This window comes from Wickerhamiella sorbophila (genome assembly GCF_002251995.1).
Source record: "Wickerhamiella sorbophila strain DS02 chromosome Unknown contig2, whole genome shotgun sequence".
NCBI classification, from domain to species: Eukaryota; Fungi; Ascomycota; class Dipodascomycetes; order Dipodascales; family Trichomonascaceae; genus Wickerhamiella; species Wickerhamiella sorbophila.
In genome coordinates this window covers 2,110,302-2,126,493 of record NW_020194005.1, presented here as the reverse complement: position 1 = coordinate 2,126,493, position 16,192 = coordinate 2,110,302, and the positions used below count along the sequence as shown (strand labels likewise).

The window sequence follows — 16,192 nt, the reverse complement described above, 5'->3', positions numbered from 1 at the left end:
TGGTACAGATTGCGGGACGGGCTTAATCCCGAGTAAGCTGCAGTGTCCACATGATGAAATAAACTGCTACCATGAAACACTCTGCAGGTGGGCGTTAGACACTTGAAAAATGCAGCAATTAGGCTAGGAAAAAACCCCGAACTTTTATGATTGTTGGGTATCTACTGTAGGTACGCTCCTGGAGCTGTTAGCCAACGAGTGTTGACGATTAAATTCCAAGTGGAAATGCGGCTCTTCCCCGTGCACCAATGTGACCCCTGTTCACGCTTAGGACAATATTCAGCTAGCTCGGGCCAGTCACCTAGTCACCCTTGCCCAACCTCCTTTCCAATCCCCCCAACTCGAATTTTGGGTTTTTTTTTTGTTGGTTGAAATTTATATCACGTGATACCATAGGGTAACCAGCGGCCACATATTGAGTAATCCCCAAATCTCGAGATTTTGTTCAACCACAAAATGTCATACGAATTGTTCAACAACAAAACACGGGCATTTGTCTATGGCATGCAGCCTCGTGCCTGCCAGGGCATGCTCGACTTTGATTTCATTTGCAAGCGCGAAGTTCCCTCTGTCGCCGGAGTTATCTATCCTTTTGGTGGCCAGTTTGTTACCAAGATGTATTGGGGCACCAAGGAGACTTTGCTCCCTGTTTACCAGGAGGTTGCCAAGGCTGCTGCTAAACATCCTGATGTTGACGTTGTTGTCAATTTCGCTTCCTCGCGCTCTGTCTACTCCTCTACAATGGAGCTGTTGGAGTATCCCCAGTTCAAGACCATCGCCATCATCGCCGAGGGTGTCCCAGAGCGCCGCGCTCGTGAGATCTTGCACAAGGCTCAGAAGAAGGGTGTCACCATTATTGGTCCGGCAACTGTTGGTGGTATCAAGCCTGGTTGCTTCAAGATCGGTAACACCGGTGGTATGATGGACAACATCGTTTCCTCCAAACTTTACCGTCCAGGCTCTGTTGCCTACGTTTCCAAGTCCGGTGGTATGTCTAACGAGCTGAACAACATTATTGCTCAAACTACTGATGGTGTTTACGAAGGTGTTGCAATTGGTGGCGACCGTTACCCCGGTACTACTTTCATTGACCACATTCTTCGTTACCAGGCCGACCCCAAGTGCAAGATCATCGTTTTGCTCGGTGAGGTTGGTGGTGTCGAGGAGTACCGTGTCATCGATGCCATCAAGAAGGGTATCATTACCAAGCCCATCGTTGCCTGGGCCATTGGTACCTGTGCTTCGATGTTCAAGACTGAGGTTCAGTTTGGGCACGCCGGCTCTATGGCCAACAGCGACATGGAGACTGCTATTGCCAAGAATGCTGCCATGAAGGCTGCCGGCATTTTCGTTCCTGAAACCTTCGAGGACTTGCCTGAGCTTTTGAACAAGGTGTATAAGGATCTCGTCAACCAGGGCACCATTACCCCTGCTGCTGAGCCTGATGTGCCCAAGATTCCCATTGACTACTCTTGGGCTCAGGAGCTTGGTCTTATTCGTAAGCCCGCCTCGTTCATCTCAACTATCTCTGATGATCGTGGCCAGGAGCTCGTCTATGCTGGTATCCCTATTTCCGAAGTATTCAAGGAGGACATCGGTGTGGGTGGTGTCATGTCTCTTTTGTGGTTCCGTCGGCGTTTGCCTTCTTATGCCACGAAATTCTTGGAGATGGTTCTAATGCTTACTGCTGATCACGGCCCCGCTGTGTCCGGTGCCATGAATACCATTATCACCACTCGTGCTGGTAAAGACTTGATCTCTTCTTTGGTTGCTGGTTTGCTCACCATTGGTACCCGTTTCGGTGGTGCTCTTGATGGTGCTGCCACCGAGTTCACCAGCGCCTTCGATAAAGGTTGGTCCCCTCGTCAATTCGTTGATACTATGCGTAAGCAAAACAAACTGATTCCAGGTATCGGCCACAAGGTCAAGTCTAGGAATAACCCTGACTTCCGCGTGGAGCTAGTCAAGGACTTTGTGCACAAGAATTTCCCCACTACCGCCTTGCTTGACTACGCCTTGGCCGTCGAGGAGGTGACCACATCGAAGAAAGACAACCTTATTCTGAACGTCGATGGTGCCATTGCAGTGTCGTTTGTCGATCTCATGCGCAGCTGTGGTGCCTTCAGTGCTGACGAGGTGGAGGACTACCTCAAGAACGGTGTCCTCAATGGTCTGTTCGTTCTTGGCCGCTCCATTGGTTTGATCGCCCATCATCTCGATCAGAAACGCCTGCGTACTGGCCTTTACCGCCACCCTTGGGATGATATCACCTATCTCGTTGGAGAGGAGACCGTGAGCAAATCTCAGGGTCGCACCCGTGTGGAGGTTGATGCCCAAAGCGAAACCGCTGCTCGTGTCAAGGCAGGAAATTAAATAAGTTAGATTTTAGTTTCAATTGACCAACCTTTTAGCCGATAAACACATGGCTCACTATCGTAGGCATATGCTGCGCTCACCCACGAGCGCGGGGAAACCCTAACCCATGCCGAACTGCAAGTTTGCAGCCAGAGATCATTTAAAGCCACTTAGGTCGCAGATGTAGTTGCATGCGTACACGAAATTTCACCACACCAGCCTACTTCCCCCGCGAGGGACCGCACCCCACTATGAGATTCAATGACCGTCTGGTTGTTTCTTATGTTGTTTGGGACCAGCCGAACGTTGGTGATGCGCCAGCTAGTCATGAGCGGTTCAACTTACTGTTTTTGCACGGGTCGCAGATGATGAAAGAAGTCTGGACATATTACGCCGAATTGGCTTTCAAACATTGGGGATCGAAACTTGACAAGGTGATTGCATTGGATGTTGTCACTCACGGTGATTCGGCCCGCTTGAACGAGTCTAAGGTCACTGCTTTCTCGAGCTGGCCTGACATTGGTCGCGATGCTGGACTTGTTCTTGATGATCTCGCTCATATGGGTGAGCTCGATGGTCCTACGATTGCTGCTGGCCACTCCATGGGTGGTGCCGGTACAATATTTCTGGCCGCTTTTCACACCGCCAAGATCGACGGCATTATTTTGATGGATCCGGTGTGGGGTGGAAGTTGGCCCGAGGAGGAGTCGAAAAGCCCGGCAACTATGGCCATTGGCCAGATGTTTGGGAAGGTATACAAGTACTCCCGTGACGAGTTCGACTCACGCGAAGAGTATGAACAGTTTATGAAAACAAAGTTCATCTCTCGTCAATTCCACCCTCGCATCCAAGCTGATATGATCGCACACAATGCGTATACAGACTTCCACGGTAAAATTCGTGTGAAAATGACCAAAGCCCTACAAGTTGGCGCCTACATCTCTGCCAGCTCGGTTATCCGTGCCGCTACAACTATTGTCCGTTGGACGCCTGTTCCAGCTCTCGTTTTACGGGGAGAGGTGGAAGACTGGAATCCTCCTGGCGACATGAAGAAGCTGGCCGATAGATTGCCAAACTCTGAGCTCAAGGTTATCGACGGCGGTGGCCACCTTGTCTATTTCGAAAAGCCTGACGAGTGCTTCGCCGCCATGATTGATTTTGTGGATCGTCAAGTCGAATCAGCCTTACAGAGACGCAAGGCGTACGAAGTAGGTACCCAAGTTGGCGCTTATACTATTCAGCAAGTTGAAAAGGAGCTGAAGCGTATGGTCAACGACGGTGTACGCACGTCATTTGCGAAACTATAGGATATAAACAGCAGTAATAACAACTTCTCTTTTTTTGCATTCGGATTATAAAGTATGTACAATTACTTGCGGTACTGAACATACCGCTTAGCATCGGCAGCGGCTCTGTTCATAGCGTCCTGCTTGGCTTTGGTCTCTTGGGCCACCCGCTTCTCTGCCTGCAGCTTGGCGTCGTCGTACTTTTGCCTCAAAGCACCAACAATCGAGCTACTCTGAGTGCGTGCGACCTCCGCATCGATCTTCTTTTGCTCAGCCGGAGTAAGCATGGGAGCTAGGTTCAGGGCATTGCGAACGGCAGGCATTTTGAGCATATTACTTTGAATAATGGAGAAGACGGCGTTGATGGCAAAGTAGAAGCACACAGATGCAGGAAGGGACATTGTCAAAGGCACAGCAATGAAGGGCATCCATGTGAATACCTTTTTCATCACAGGACTAAGCCCCTGCGCACCGGTCTCACCACCAAACAACATGAAAGTGAGAGAGTAAAGGCAGGCGGTGATAATCTGTAGACCACAGTAAGGGTCAGCAGCCACGAGGTTAGTGAACCAGAACAACCCTTCGGTTTCAAGACCAGGAACGGGCACCTTGCACATGCCGGTGAGAGCACCAAACACACCCAAGAAAATAGGCACCGAAGCAATTGGTTTCATCATGTTGGTGACCTTGACATCGGCTTTCTTCATCAACTGTTTGCGTTCAAGCATGGCCTTTTGAATGTCGATCTGCTCAGTGGCGTTCTTTGTCTTCTCCATAATCTTGGTTAGCTCAGGCTTGATTCGGGCCATCTTGGCCGTTGAATCAGATGCGGAAATGTATAGGGGCAACATCAAGAAACGAAGGCCAATAGTAACCACCAAAATAGTAGCCCACCAGGACAGACCAGAATAGGCATGGGCAATCTCAAACACGTGCTGGAAAAACCCCTTGGGCCAAACCCAAGATTCGGCCAAGCCAACCTGCTGGAAGTAACCAATCTGGTTGGGCAAGTAAGTAGTTGCCGAAGCAATGGTGTCGCTCACCGAAGACGTAGCGTTGGCCACGGCATCAGAAACTTCACCGGCAGGGGGGGTTGAGATGGCGCCAATTTCCTGGGAAATCGTGCTCTTGAAACGGTATCCGTTGTGCAAAGCCACGGGCGCAGCAGTGGCTCGCGCAGCGGTGGCCCGCACAGCAAAGCGGCTGCTCATACGCAGACTGGTTGCTAAACCCACTCGTGATAGTAACATTTTTCCAGCCGCCTATACAGAGAACAAAAAAATACTCAACGAGTCTGGGGTGAAATGTCTCTGGGATTTTTCATCTTACATCATCATCCTGATAAAAACCCATATCCCGTAATGGCCGGACTTGGCCAGGAGATCTGGCGGGCGGCTCGTTTGATAAAGAGGCTAAGTGTCGGGCCAATACCGCGGATTGGCAGAAGGTTCAACTCGACAGAGTCTATCACTGTAAGAATAAATCGGGCTCTGGCTGAGACCCCTCCGTGTGCGGCGTTTGATGTTCTCGCAGAGTACTCGAGATCAGGCAACAATTTGCCGACCAAGTATATGTTTGCCCTTCAGGAGAAACTCCGAAAATCACCAGAGCCACTACTTGTACGATTATTTGTTGATTTATTACCGCTCACAGCAGTCAGGCACCGGCACAAGTTCGTTAACGGTGCAGTAGACCTGTACATCTCCCTTGGGGATCTTGAGACAGCCTTGGATTTTATTCGGGAAGTCCAAATAGTTAATTCGGGGGCATTCGAATTCCAATACGAGGTCTTGGAGCGTATGATAATAGCTGCCAAGTACCAAAACGATGCGGAAATTGCCTGGCAGGCCATGCAGATGATTGTCGCCAACTCGAGCAATATGGTTTATGCTCGAACTTGGGGCATTTTCTTGTCTACAATTCTAGAGGCTCGGCACCATGAGTCTTTACAATGGTTCTACAAAACAGCGGCCATACCCGGGTTCATTGTGTTGGACGACAGCTCGTACCTGTCCATGGCCTCGATCGCTGCGGAAAACGGCGACCCTCACATGTGTCGCTGGGCTGCTTTGAGGATGCGACGTCGTCAAAGAGCACTGGGTGTTTCCAGTCCCCCCAAAGATCTTCTGAAGGTGTTTGTATACCTAGTCGAAGCCTCGGCAGGCAAGGGTGAATACAAGGCGGCCTGCAGGTACATTGTGAGACTCCGAGACAGCACATCGTCCCTCCGGTCGTCCGATTTTCATCAGCTGCTAGCATTACTACGTTCTGAAGATACCGTATTCGAGTATTACATTGGGATCTATCATGAAATGAGCACAGATCCGCTCGCTAACGAGGCGGTCAAAACGTTACTGTTCAACCTTCTGCTAGAGTCGCGAATCCAAGCAACTCAGTACCAGCAGGGCCTGACGCTATACCAGCACGCACGTGATGCTGCGGTAGTCTTCAATAATACTTCGCGACTACTCATTGTTCACCTGGGCACCGCTCTGTGGGACAAGAGCCTCATCGAGTCGATGAAATGCGGAGACCCAAAGGTCGATCAAGCCGTCAGCACAGCTCTTGAATCAGTGGACCAGTCGGTTTGACAAATCCTATCTTCTGTCCCTTCCCCCTATCTATTTTATTCATTTTGTATATAATGGAAAATGCACATAATTAATTGCAGCCGTTCGGGCTCTTTTTCACACCTTGCAGTAATCGTGCATAAAAGGGCGCGCGTGGATTGGGAGGTACTGAAACATAACTGCGCGCTGCCCTGAGTACTCTTTTGTTTACCTCAGCCATGGCGACGGAGTCGTCAATTTCGGTGGTGGTGAGAGTACGGCCGTTTAATGAAAAAGAAAAAACCAGAGGGGGATTGTCTAGCCAAGAAGTTTCACCAGACGGGGTCACGCGGTGGTCTTTGCGACAGCCGCATTGGGTGGGGACGGCCAATCGCAAAATTGTTGATGTTGTGGACGAGCGGATGCTGATCTTTGATCCTCAAAACCAGAACCCTTTGCCGAATCAGCAGAAAGCGTATAATAGTCGAATTCGCGAGCAGCGATTTGTTTTCGACAAAGTCTTTGACCAGGACGCTTCTCAAGAGGAGGTATATTCGGCCACCGTTAGGCCCCTCCTTGAGACGGTGCTGGATGGGTACAATGCGAGCGTTTTCGCATATGGCGCTACCGGATGCGGTAAAACACATACAATTAGTGGCACAACTGATCAAAAGGGTCTAATTGTGTTGGCAATGGAGGATTTGTTTGCGCGAATTGAAAGTTTACGAGATACAAAAGATGTCGCGATATCGTTGTCTTACTTGGAAATTTACAACGAGACTTTGCGCGATCTTCTTTCTGATAATCAAGCTACTCTTGCATTGCGCGAAGGTAGCGATAAGCGTATGCATGTTTCAAATCTCACCAGTTATCGGCCTACGAGTGTAGCCCAAGTCATGGAATTAATATTCCGCGGCAACGAAAAGCGCACTATATCGCCAACAGAAGCCAATGCGGTATCTTCACGATCCCATGCTGTTCTGGAGATTGTAGTTGAGCTGAGCGATAAATTGCAGGGACTTCAGGAACAAAAAACGTACTCTAGTCTCACCATTATTGATCTTGCCGGCAGTGAAAGGGCAGCCTCCACGAAAAATTCCGGTAAACGACTTGTTGAAGGTGCCAATATCAATCGATCGTTACTTGCCCTCGGTAATTGCATCAACGGGCTGTGTGACACTCGCCGCCGTAGTCACATTCCTTACCGGGACTCAAAACTTACCCGACTTTTAAAGTTCTCATTGGGCGGCAATTGCAAAACAGTGATGATTGCATGTGTGGCTCCGAGCTCGTCTCATTACGATGAGACATTGAATACACTCAAGTACGCAGACCGGGCAAAGAGCATCAAGACAAAAGTGAGCAGAAACCTGTTGACAGTCGACCGGCATGTCCAGTCGTATTGTCGAAAGATTTCTCAACAGCAGGAGGATATCGCTGCGCTGCGTAATGAGCTTGCTCGGCTTAAAACTGGTGAGGGCACTACCCCTGAAGTCTTACAAGCTGTTCAGCGCCTGGAGCAGGCCAACCAACGGTTTGAAACCGCCCGATCAGACTATGCGTCTGAGTTGCAATACCAAAAGATGCTACACACAAGATATGAGCTTTTGCATGAATTATGGCGCAAATGTAGTTTGTACGCAAACGAGGATTTTATACAATGGGCTACCCCACGGTTTGAGGCCAAAGCTGAGGAGATTCGAGAGGAAAATTCCTCGTTAGATACCAAAAAATACCAGGATCCGCTTTTGAAAGTTGCTGATCAAGAAAGACTACAATTGCGGGGTGTCGGCACAGCTTTGTTTGACACGTCTTGTCGATCTTTGCTAGCCGCCAATGAAGCAGCAATTGCGAAAAGCGCAGGCGAAGCGGTCCACGACCCAGCCGTGCAAGACTTTTTTCTTGATTTGCTAGCCGAGTTCGGAATTTTCCGCCATCCAGTTACAAGCTCCCCCATCGAGACGCCCAACAAACGCTCGCGCACAACTCTTGCCTCCCTTGGCCGCCTCCGCTCGTCCGGCAAAAGATTAAGGCACGGTGATATACCTCCGCAAAGTCCACTAGAGCGAGATATTAGCATGCAGGATTTGCTGTCCCCGACTGGCAACCCTCCAAATTATTTATCAAACCCATAAGAATTCATACACTACTTAGTCTGTCTGACGACCCCGGGGCACGTGACTTAGTCAACCGACATCGATATGGTGGTAACGTTTTTTCGAGGCCATCCTACGGATCGCCTGCTTCCAGCGTCATTGATTTTGGAGGCTGCCAATAGAGTGCTGGGTAGTCCAAAGCCCTACAGTAACGATGAAAAGAGCCGGAACCCGTTGACCTATGGCCCCGACGAAGGGTCGTACTTTGTGCGGCAGCAAATATGCAAATGGTACAATGGCGTTTTGAACGGAACGGCTACTCCAGAATGTATTAATTTAACAAATGGTGCTAGTTATGGCGCACTAATTGCCTTATTGCGGACAACGTCCCCTCAGTATACCAAGGGGGCCTACGTTGTGAGCCCCACGTATTTTCTCATTAATGGGATTTTTGAAGACGTGGGGTTGCGTAAACAGCTGAGATCTTTGTGTGAAAAGGACGACGGGCGTTATGATCTGGATGCACTGGAGGCTGAGCTAGCACACGAAAAGGAGAGCAGTCCCCAGAAGCCCAGCCGGTTCACTTTTCGATATGTTCTCTATTTGGTGCCTACTCATAACAATCCAAGCGGCCACACCGTGCCACTTGAAGACCGCAAGCGCTTGCTTGAAATTGCCCGTCGCTATGATCTTCTTATTCTGGCAGACGAGGTCTACGAATGGTTGAACTACACCGACAAGCCTAATCCGACTTCTTTGACGACATTGGATCGCGAGACACTTCCAGAAGGGTCAATTGGCAATGTTATTGGCAACTATACCATTTCGAAAGTTCTGGGCCCGGGGCTGCGGGTTGGCTGGCACGAAACAGCCACTCCCGAGCTTGCCTACCACCTGTCGCAATTAGGATCCGTCAAGTCAGGAGGCACACCAGCACATCTTAATACGTATTTTGTGGGTGATATGATGGAGAGTGGTGCTATCGATAAAGTAATTCTAAACCTCAATACCGTGTATGGCGAGCGGGCCCATGCCTACCGGGCGGCTATGGAAAAATACTTACCGGCGGGAACCAAAATCGACGGGGGCAATGGGGGCTATTTTTTCTGGCTAAGGTTCCCAAATGGCTACGATATTCACGCTATCACTCAAAAATGCAAAGATGCCGGCATTATGCTGGCCCCTGGCCAACACTTTGAGGTGACTGGCCAGCCGCACGGCTGGGGAGACCATCACTTTAGGGTTTCTCTGAGCTATCACGAATCTGACGAAGCTACAGAGGCTATAAAAAAGTGGGGCGAAATTTCCCAGACGTGTCGCAAGTGAGGACCACTTTTTAGGCGGACAAAACGCGCTCAAAATTTCCTCCCTGCCCTTCCTTGGCCAAGAATTCAGCCCCAACAGGGCGGGTAGCATTTTTGCCCGCCTTCGGTCCCGTGACTAAGGTGCCGAATAGGGATGGTTGAGCTTCTTCGATTTGCTGACTAACTGCATCTTAAATTTTTCTTTGGTAGGACTTTTTTGGGCACGAGGGTGCTTTTTTTCGCCTTGCCCTCAGCGACCCAATGATTAAATTGCTCCCATTTCTAGAATTGACAGGAAAAATGGTTCTGGCGCACGGGTGCTCAGTAAAAATGTACACAGCTAATCAATTTCCCTAAAAACCTTTTTCCAAGCGTCCCTACACAGGCATTAAATCTAGCAAGGGAGCTTGGCGTAGTCGCCCCTAAACCTTGGTAGTACTAAGCGTCTAAATATGCGTCAAAACCTTGCATGGATTACTAATTTGTGCGAGACGATGGAAATGTTTCTTCAAAAGACCAACCAGTAGAGCGTACAACACACCACCCAAAGGAGTGGGATGCCGCACCAGACCAGTCCATGTTCGCGTAGGTACTTTTTGGCCTCAGACGAGTGAGTCTCGTCTAATTTAGCCCTCTCCCGGTCCAAATCTGCATCCGGTTTCTAAGGCAACTAGGCTGCCGGTTTGTAATGTATCATCACATCATATAATGAGTTTTCTTTTCTATATCTCATAAAACGAGGTGTCGGAGCCAACTGCAACCCATAAAATAAAAAGGTGTATTTTTGGAAAACAAAAATAGCCGAGTTTACCCATGAGTGCAGTCCGTCCTTTTGTTCCAAATTACCTCCCGCCAGCATCCAGTGACAAGTCGGCAACTTGGAGCGACAACTCGTGCTACTACTCGGCAAGCCGCAACAACGCCAACACACTAGGCCAGCCGCAGTATGGTTCAATGTGGTCTGTGAATGAGCAGCAGGCTTGGAACAACAATAATTATATGCCGTATTGGCCCTACCCGTCCCAGCCAGCCCATTTGCCCGTGTACGACACCACCCCCACCGCCAACGTGCCGGTTGCGCCTGTATATTCTGTCCAGCCATATATGATCGCCGGAATGGCGCCAATCAACTATGGTCCGGTGTACTTGGCGCCTCCACCGGCACCGCACCCGTCGCACTATTATACCTACAACGACTCCCGGCAATTTGGCAATGCCGGCCAACTGCCCTGCCCGCCCCAGGCAGCCGCCATCACAATGCAAAACACTGTTAAGCCAGTGACACCTGTTTTAGATTACGACCTCAATGTGATGTCCGCATTTTTGTCGACCATGGCTAGCGGAATTATGCTGAATAGAAAGCCTCTCTGGACCGACCTGGAGCAGGAAACTTTCCAAAAGTTTGTTTACATGACGCTGAGCTCAACGAGACTGTCGAAACACACCGTCATACTGGCACTGGTCTACTTGTCGAAAAGATGGTCTTTGGGCGACTTGCCTTTGCAGCACGACATTCATGGACTGTACATACTGTTTGTCGTTTCGCTGGTTCTTGCCAACAAGTGCCACGATGACAACACCTTCACCAACGCATCATGGTGTCAGGCCACAGGCATTTCATCCGTTGAAATCACAAAAGCAGAAATCAGCTGGCTCGCCAAAATCTCCTGGAGCCTAGAACTGGCCAGCATGGAATGCGAAGGCTGGAACAAATGGCACGAGTGCTGGACAGTGTTCAGCAGCCAAAATCAGCATCAGCAGCACCCACAGGCGCTTCTGCGCGACCAGCAGCAGCTGCCTACCCCGTCCATCTCGCCCCAAGCGGTGAACCGCGAGCCAGCGGTCGGATTAAACGAAAATTCGTGGCACGTACCGGTTGCCACTGTTGCAGCGTTCTAGTCGCTCATCATGTGGTCCAACCAAGTTAGATACCCCTCCTTCTTTATTTATATTGTTTTACTAATTTATTGATTTGATTTTTTTTGCCTCTTGGATTTTCTCGCGTTGCTTATGCCAATACAAATTAAAGCAGGCCGGAATATCTCCCGCTGACGGAAGTTTAAGCGCTCGATTCGACCCCAGATCCTGCATGGCGCAGCGTCTGCACGCTGAGAAAAGAGGCTGGGCCCAGAGACATCGAAGAGCCAGTATGCGTAGATGGGGGCTGGTTGCCAAGTACACGATGCAACACTGGCGGGGGGTTTTTGCCAGATCTGGACTGATCCAAGGAGCGACTCAAAATTAAGCCCTCAAGAGGAGTGGTGGGGTGGCTTTTTCCTCAGAGGCTCTACGTCACGTGATGACATGCACTGTTTAGGGTCGGCTTACCCCATACTCCCCCGTCCCTTGCGCCCAGATTTAGGCCGCTTTCCCTCAAACCTACCTCCCAACCCCGGCTTTGTTGCCCTAAACGCAAAAGCTTTTCTTTTCTCGGCCTGACTAGTTTTCCGGGACCATTCAAGACAACCACATATCGATCTTTGGGTCCTTGTTTCCTGTCCAGGCGTTTTGACATTACCCAATCCCCGCACCCTAGGCACAGCTTTCCCAAAGCTTGCACTCTCCTCCCACGTACACGCTTCCCCCCTCCCCGCCTTTGCAAGAAAAACATGCCGTACGCAGCCACATCCGGTCGTAAAGCGGATTCGGAGCTGCCAAGGCCCTACAAATGTCCTATTTGTGACAAGGCGTTCTACCGCCTTGAACACCAAACTCGACACATACGCACGCACACCGGCGAAAAGCCTCATGTCTGTACATTCCCTGGCTGTTCCAAGCGGTTCAGTCGCAGCGACGAGCTGACACGTCATTCTCGAATCCACACAAATCCAAACTCGCGCAGAAGTCAAAGGGCAAACACCCAGGAGCCTTCTCTCAAAGAGGAGTCCTCAGAGTACTCTCCGTCTGTGGCGAGCAGTGGCCAGTCAGCGCGTTCTTCCCCAGGTAAAATGATCTCGTCCAGTGCACCGAGTGCCTCGAATAATACAAACAAGCACAGCCCCCCGAACGCTGTCACACCCGTTGTTGCGACGTCACAACTTGCCGCCTCCCCTTCGAACAATGTGGGGTACTCCACCGCCCCCACCGTGCAGCCCATTTTGACAGCATCTTCCTCGCAGCAATCTCTACCACAGCAGGTGCCATATGTCTATCCATCTCAGCAGTCTGCATCCATGGTAAATATGTCTCTTCCGTCGTCGCCTCAGTTCCAAAGCAGTCACTGGGGCCAACCACAGCAGATGTCAAGGTCGCACCTGGATATTCATGCTTTAGCAGCAGCAGCAACGAAGGAACTCGAGCGAGAGCGTGCCGCAGAGGCTGGTGCGGCCGCTTTTGCTCAAATCCTTCCTATACAATCTAGGAGCTCCAGTTCAAGAGCCGGATTCACTCGTCAACGATCAAGCCCGGCCCTGACCAGCTATTTCTCCGCACATCATACCCCTTATGACCGACCATCACGACCTAGCCACATGAACCCTTTAAGTGGACCTTTGCGACCCTCCAGACCTGGCTCTCCGCACTCGTCGTTGCCAGCCAGTCCAGGGATATCCCGAACAGGGTCTCCCGTCGACACACCGCTCACCACGCCAGGACCATCTCCAAGGTTAGCTGCTAGAGAGCTTAATGATGTCCATTTGCCAGCGATTCGAAGCTTGCCAGTTGTCAGAAATGGTCAGTCTGTACAACTCCTTGAGCCGCTGGAGCCCGCACCTGCAGTTTACTCCAGTATTCGCACATCTCTGGAGCCTAGTATTCCTCCACTGTCAATGCCGTCGTCTCCACACCGTACGGCACCGTCAAATGGACCCTCTCCACTTGCTTCAGGATTGCAACAAACGACCCAGTCTACCAGTGGCTCCACCAGTCGAGTAGCTGTTAGTGACCTCATGAACCCCAGCTGAACTTTCAGGCAAAGAACTTTTTAATGCTTTTTTTTTCCCTTCGCGTCCCACCCTCTCCGCTTTTTTTGTCTGTTTTGTTGAGTGTTTAACGCTGCACAAAGGGCTATGTAAACTTAAGATATTCAATTCAAAAATCGCTAGGCATAGGTCGGTCGATCTTAGAGGCGACTTTGACGCTGTCTCCCACACGAACTGTCTGTCCATACTTTGATGGATAGAGCTCTAAGCCAAAACAAGGATCGGAGGGGTGCTTGTAATCAACCTTCCGGAATTGATTGAGAGCACGGGTCGGCTGCTTGGATTTCTCGAACTCGCCGCGCTCAACGTTGACAGTGGGCATTTGGCAACGCCTGCAAAGGTCGGTGATGATCCACAGATCACCGCTAATCTTGATCTTGTCCCAATCATCTTCTTCAAAGGGATCTTCTGTTTCGACCACCAGATTAGGGCGGAAGTTTTCCGCGCTCAACTCAATGCCTTCAGTCTGCACATTCACACGCAGCTGTAATGTTTCCAAAGAGGCTGAACAGATCAAATTGGCCGGAACACCGTCTTGGAACGTAGTTTCAGGGGTGTAATCCATCTTGGTCAAGTCCTCAGACTTGAAACGATTGGGGTCCAAAGGCCTCGAAGTCTTTCTAGCGAGAATTGTCAACTTGGCATATTTAGGACCAAGCAGTTCATGCCAAAATTCAGAAAAGTTAGCAATGGTAGGGCCGATGTCGTAAGACTCAACAAGGCCTCCCCACACATCAACGTTCACAACGTTTAGGCCCTCAACATGCGCAGTAGGATCTGCTGGCAGCCTCAATTCTTTGCCGGCCTCTTCGTTATAAAGAACAATAGAATCGCCCTCAAGGCGTTGAGTCACTTTGACGAGTTTGGGTTCTTCACGTTGAGTAACAAACTTGACCACCTTGGGGTCGGCAGTGGGCAGGGCCAACATATAAATACGATCGTACTGGAACCCATGCTTCTCAACCTTGACTTCTGTGACTTTAATTCCTCGAAGCGACTTTACAGGATACACATAGATCTCCTTAATTTGCATATTGAGATTGACAGCTTATTAAGAGGGTATTATGCGTCAGACATGGTTATAACGGCGATGCACTGGAATTGAAAATTATGGAAAGACTTGAAAAAAAATGAATCTAGTCGAAATTTGGTATTCAACACCGTTCAATTCTTGCCAACGCCGCATGCACTCCGCACTATTTCTTTTAGTCAACAGAATCTGAGTAATGCTCAATGGCCATCCTGAGTGAGCTGTTGTACAGAAGGAAACAAAAGGGGTTATCGACGGGCAACCCAGTTCTGAACGTTGCTATATCAGGATCACGAGATGGCCTACCAATACCGTCGTTGAACGAGATCTCTGGACCCCCGGCTTGTGGGAAAACCACGATACTTTTACATCTTCTTATCGACGCGTTGAAGGCGGGTAGAAGGTGCCTGTGGATCAACGCCGGCTACAGAACGATCCCGATTCAAAGGTTGAGAAATACGTTGGGGTACGAGGAAAGATTCGAAAAGTATCTCGAGTTCATCTCTGTGTCCGATCTGGCGGAGGTCTCATTGTTACCGACTGTCGTTGGTGATCAGTACGAGGTGATTCTTATGCCTTCATATTATGATATCTTTCCGCCTCTTAGCCCGGGTGCACTCAGAAAACGTGCAATTGATGATACTGGTAGCAAGGTTTATTTGCAATCACGAAAAGCTGCCCGAACACTACTTCACGGTGTGTTTTGCCAGCTCTCCGAAAAGGCCTGTCTGATTCTTACGAGTAATATGGTAACTATCAATGACCCTACAAACAGGCAGCTACGTATTTTGCAGCCGCCGTTGCAACTAAAAAAGGCAAATTTGCTCGTCGTTTATCGCGACCATCGAGGTGAAATCGCTACTGGGAACGGCTATTTACTGGACCCTAGTTCTGGGGCCCTATGTTCAACCCCCAAAACCAACAACCGAATTCACCTCGAGTATTTGACGTCTTCTTTCAACGATTCGCAAGGTCTCCACTCTTCAATGCTTGAACCTACTCCTCCCAAGGCCCCGCGACCAAGACCCGACTTGAACTTGAATTCTGACCCACCGGATGGTAATTTCGACGCAGCCACCGGAACCGTTTTCGATACTCAACCCGAATAAGGCAGATTTCCTGTTCGTAATTTACCAAATCGTACATTATCGCCCCAGCCACCAGTGGCTGGTCGGCATGACCCTGCATATTTCTGCATATTCTTATTTAAACTACAGCACTCTGTTTCAAACTTGTAGTCAACAATGAAATTCACTCTGCTTATTTCTGCTATTTTAGCCTGTGCTAGTGCCGCTAGCAATACTACCGCTGTCACCTCTACTAATGTAACAACCTCTACTGAGGTCGTCACCGAGTACACTACCTACTGCCCCGAGCCAACAACCTTTACAGAGGGCAACAAAACTTACACAGCTACTGAACCAACCACCATTACAGTGACAGACTGCCCTTGTACTCGTACCCATACCTTTACAACCCAGTTCGTCACCGTCTGTGGAAGCGCGGCGCCTACCATGGAGCCACCCGCTGGGCCTTCAACTAGCGTTCTGCTTGCCAATGGAGCATCTGCTGTTGGTCCTTCCTTGTTGAGCTTAGGGCTCGCTGTGCTGTTCTTCTATTAATTTATATAGTTTGTATTAATGCAAAAGTGA

At 49.8% G+C, this 16,192-nt stretch overlaps 11 protein-coding genes across 11 annotated transcripts; 9 read left to right on the top strand and 2 right to left on the bottom strand.

Annotated features, from left to right (window-relative positions):
• Positions 1-456: 456 nt before the first annotated feature.
• B9G98_04489 (putative ATP-citrate synthase subunit 1) lies at positions 457-2,373 on the top strand (the record flags this gene model as incomplete). Its single annotated transcript, XM_024811046.1, has 1 exon — positions 457-2,373. The coding sequence occupies one exon, from the start codon at positions 457-459 to the stop codon at positions 2,371-2,373; it is 1,917 nt and encodes a 638-aa protein (XP_024666814.1).
• A 173-nt stretch (positions 2,374-2,546) lies between these two features.
• B9G98_04488 (Peroxisomal membrane protein LPX1) lies at positions 2,547-3,662 on the top strand (the record flags this gene model as incomplete). Its single annotated transcript, XM_024811045.1, has 1 exon — positions 2,547-3,662. The coding sequence occupies one exon, from the start codon at positions 2,547-2,549 to the stop codon at positions 3,660-3,662; it is 1,116 nt and encodes a 371-aa protein (XP_024666813.1).
• A 62-nt stretch (positions 3,663-3,724) lies between these two features.
• Positions 3,725-4,891, bottom strand: B9G98_04487 (Mitochondrial inner membrane protein OXA1; the record flags this gene model as incomplete). The annotated part of the gene is made up of 1 exon (XM_024811044.1): positions 3,725-4,891. One exon carries the CDS (start codon positions 4,889-4,891, stop codon positions 3,725-3,727), a length of 1,167 nt encoding a protein of 388 aa, XP_024666812.1.
• Positions 4,892-5,002: 111 nt separating this feature from the next.
• On the top strand, positions 5,003-6,232 carry B9G98_04486 (hypothetical protein; the record flags this gene model as incomplete). Its single annotated transcript, XM_024811043.1, has 1 exon — positions 5,003-6,232. One exon carries the CDS (start codon positions 5,003-5,005, stop codon positions 6,230-6,232), a length of 1,230 nt encoding a protein of 409 aa, XP_024666811.1.
• Positions 6,233-6,429: 197 nt separating this feature from the next.
• On the top strand, positions 6,430-8,325 carry B9G98_04485 (Kinesin-like protein 6; the record flags this gene model as incomplete). The annotated part of the gene is made up of 1 exon (XM_024811042.1): positions 6,430-8,325. One exon carries the CDS (start codon positions 6,430-6,432, stop codon positions 8,323-8,325), a length of 1,896 nt encoding a protein of 631 aa, XP_024666810.1.
• A 66-nt stretch (positions 8,326-8,391) lies between these two features.
• Positions 8,392-9,612, top strand: B9G98_04484 (hypothetical protein; the record flags this gene model as incomplete). The annotated part of the gene is made up of 1 exon (XM_024811041.1): positions 8,392-9,612. One exon carries the CDS (start codon positions 8,392-8,394, stop codon positions 9,610-9,612), a length of 1,221 nt encoding a protein of 406 aa, XP_024666809.1.
• Positions 9,613-10,403: 791 nt separating this feature from the next.
• On the top strand, positions 10,404-11,489 carry B9G98_04483 (Meiotically up-regulated gene 80 protein; the record flags this gene model as incomplete). Its single annotated transcript, XM_024811040.1, has 1 exon — positions 10,404-11,489. The coding sequence occupies one exon, from the start codon at positions 10,404-10,406 to the stop codon at positions 11,487-11,489; it is 1,086 nt and encodes a 361-aa protein (XP_024666808.1).
• Positions 11,490-12,199: 710 nt separating this feature from the next.
• B9G98_04482 (putative DNA-binding protein creA) lies at positions 12,200-13,492 on the top strand (the record flags this gene model as incomplete). The annotated part of the gene is made up of 1 exon (XM_024811039.1): positions 12,200-13,492. One exon carries the CDS (start codon positions 12,200-12,202, stop codon positions 13,490-13,492), a length of 1,293 nt encoding a protein of 430 aa, XP_024666807.1.
• A 127-nt stretch (positions 13,493-13,619) lies between these two features.
• On the bottom strand, positions 13,620-14,543 carry B9G98_04481 (Uncharacterized protein YcbX; the record flags this gene model as incomplete). Its single annotated transcript, XM_024811038.1, has 1 exon — positions 13,620-14,543. The coding sequence occupies one exon, from the start codon at positions 14,541-14,543 to the stop codon at positions 13,620-13,622; it is 924 nt and encodes a 307-aa protein (XP_024666806.1).
• Positions 14,544-14,743: 200 nt separating this feature from the next.
• B9G98_04480 (Protein RecA) lies at positions 14,744-15,649 on the top strand (the record flags this gene model as incomplete). The annotated part of the gene is made up of 1 exon (XM_024811037.1): positions 14,744-15,649. One exon carries the CDS (start codon positions 14,744-14,746, stop codon positions 15,647-15,649), a length of 906 nt encoding a protein of 301 aa, XP_024666805.1.
• A 135-nt stretch (positions 15,650-15,784) lies between these two features.
• Positions 15,785-16,162, top strand: B9G98_04479 (Cell wall protein SED1; the record flags this gene model as incomplete). The annotated part of the gene is made up of 1 exon (XM_024811036.1): positions 15,785-16,162. One exon carries the CDS (start codon positions 15,785-15,787, stop codon positions 16,160-16,162), a length of 378 nt encoding a protein of 125 aa, XP_024666804.1.
• Positions 16,163-16,192: the final 30 nt, after the last annotated feature.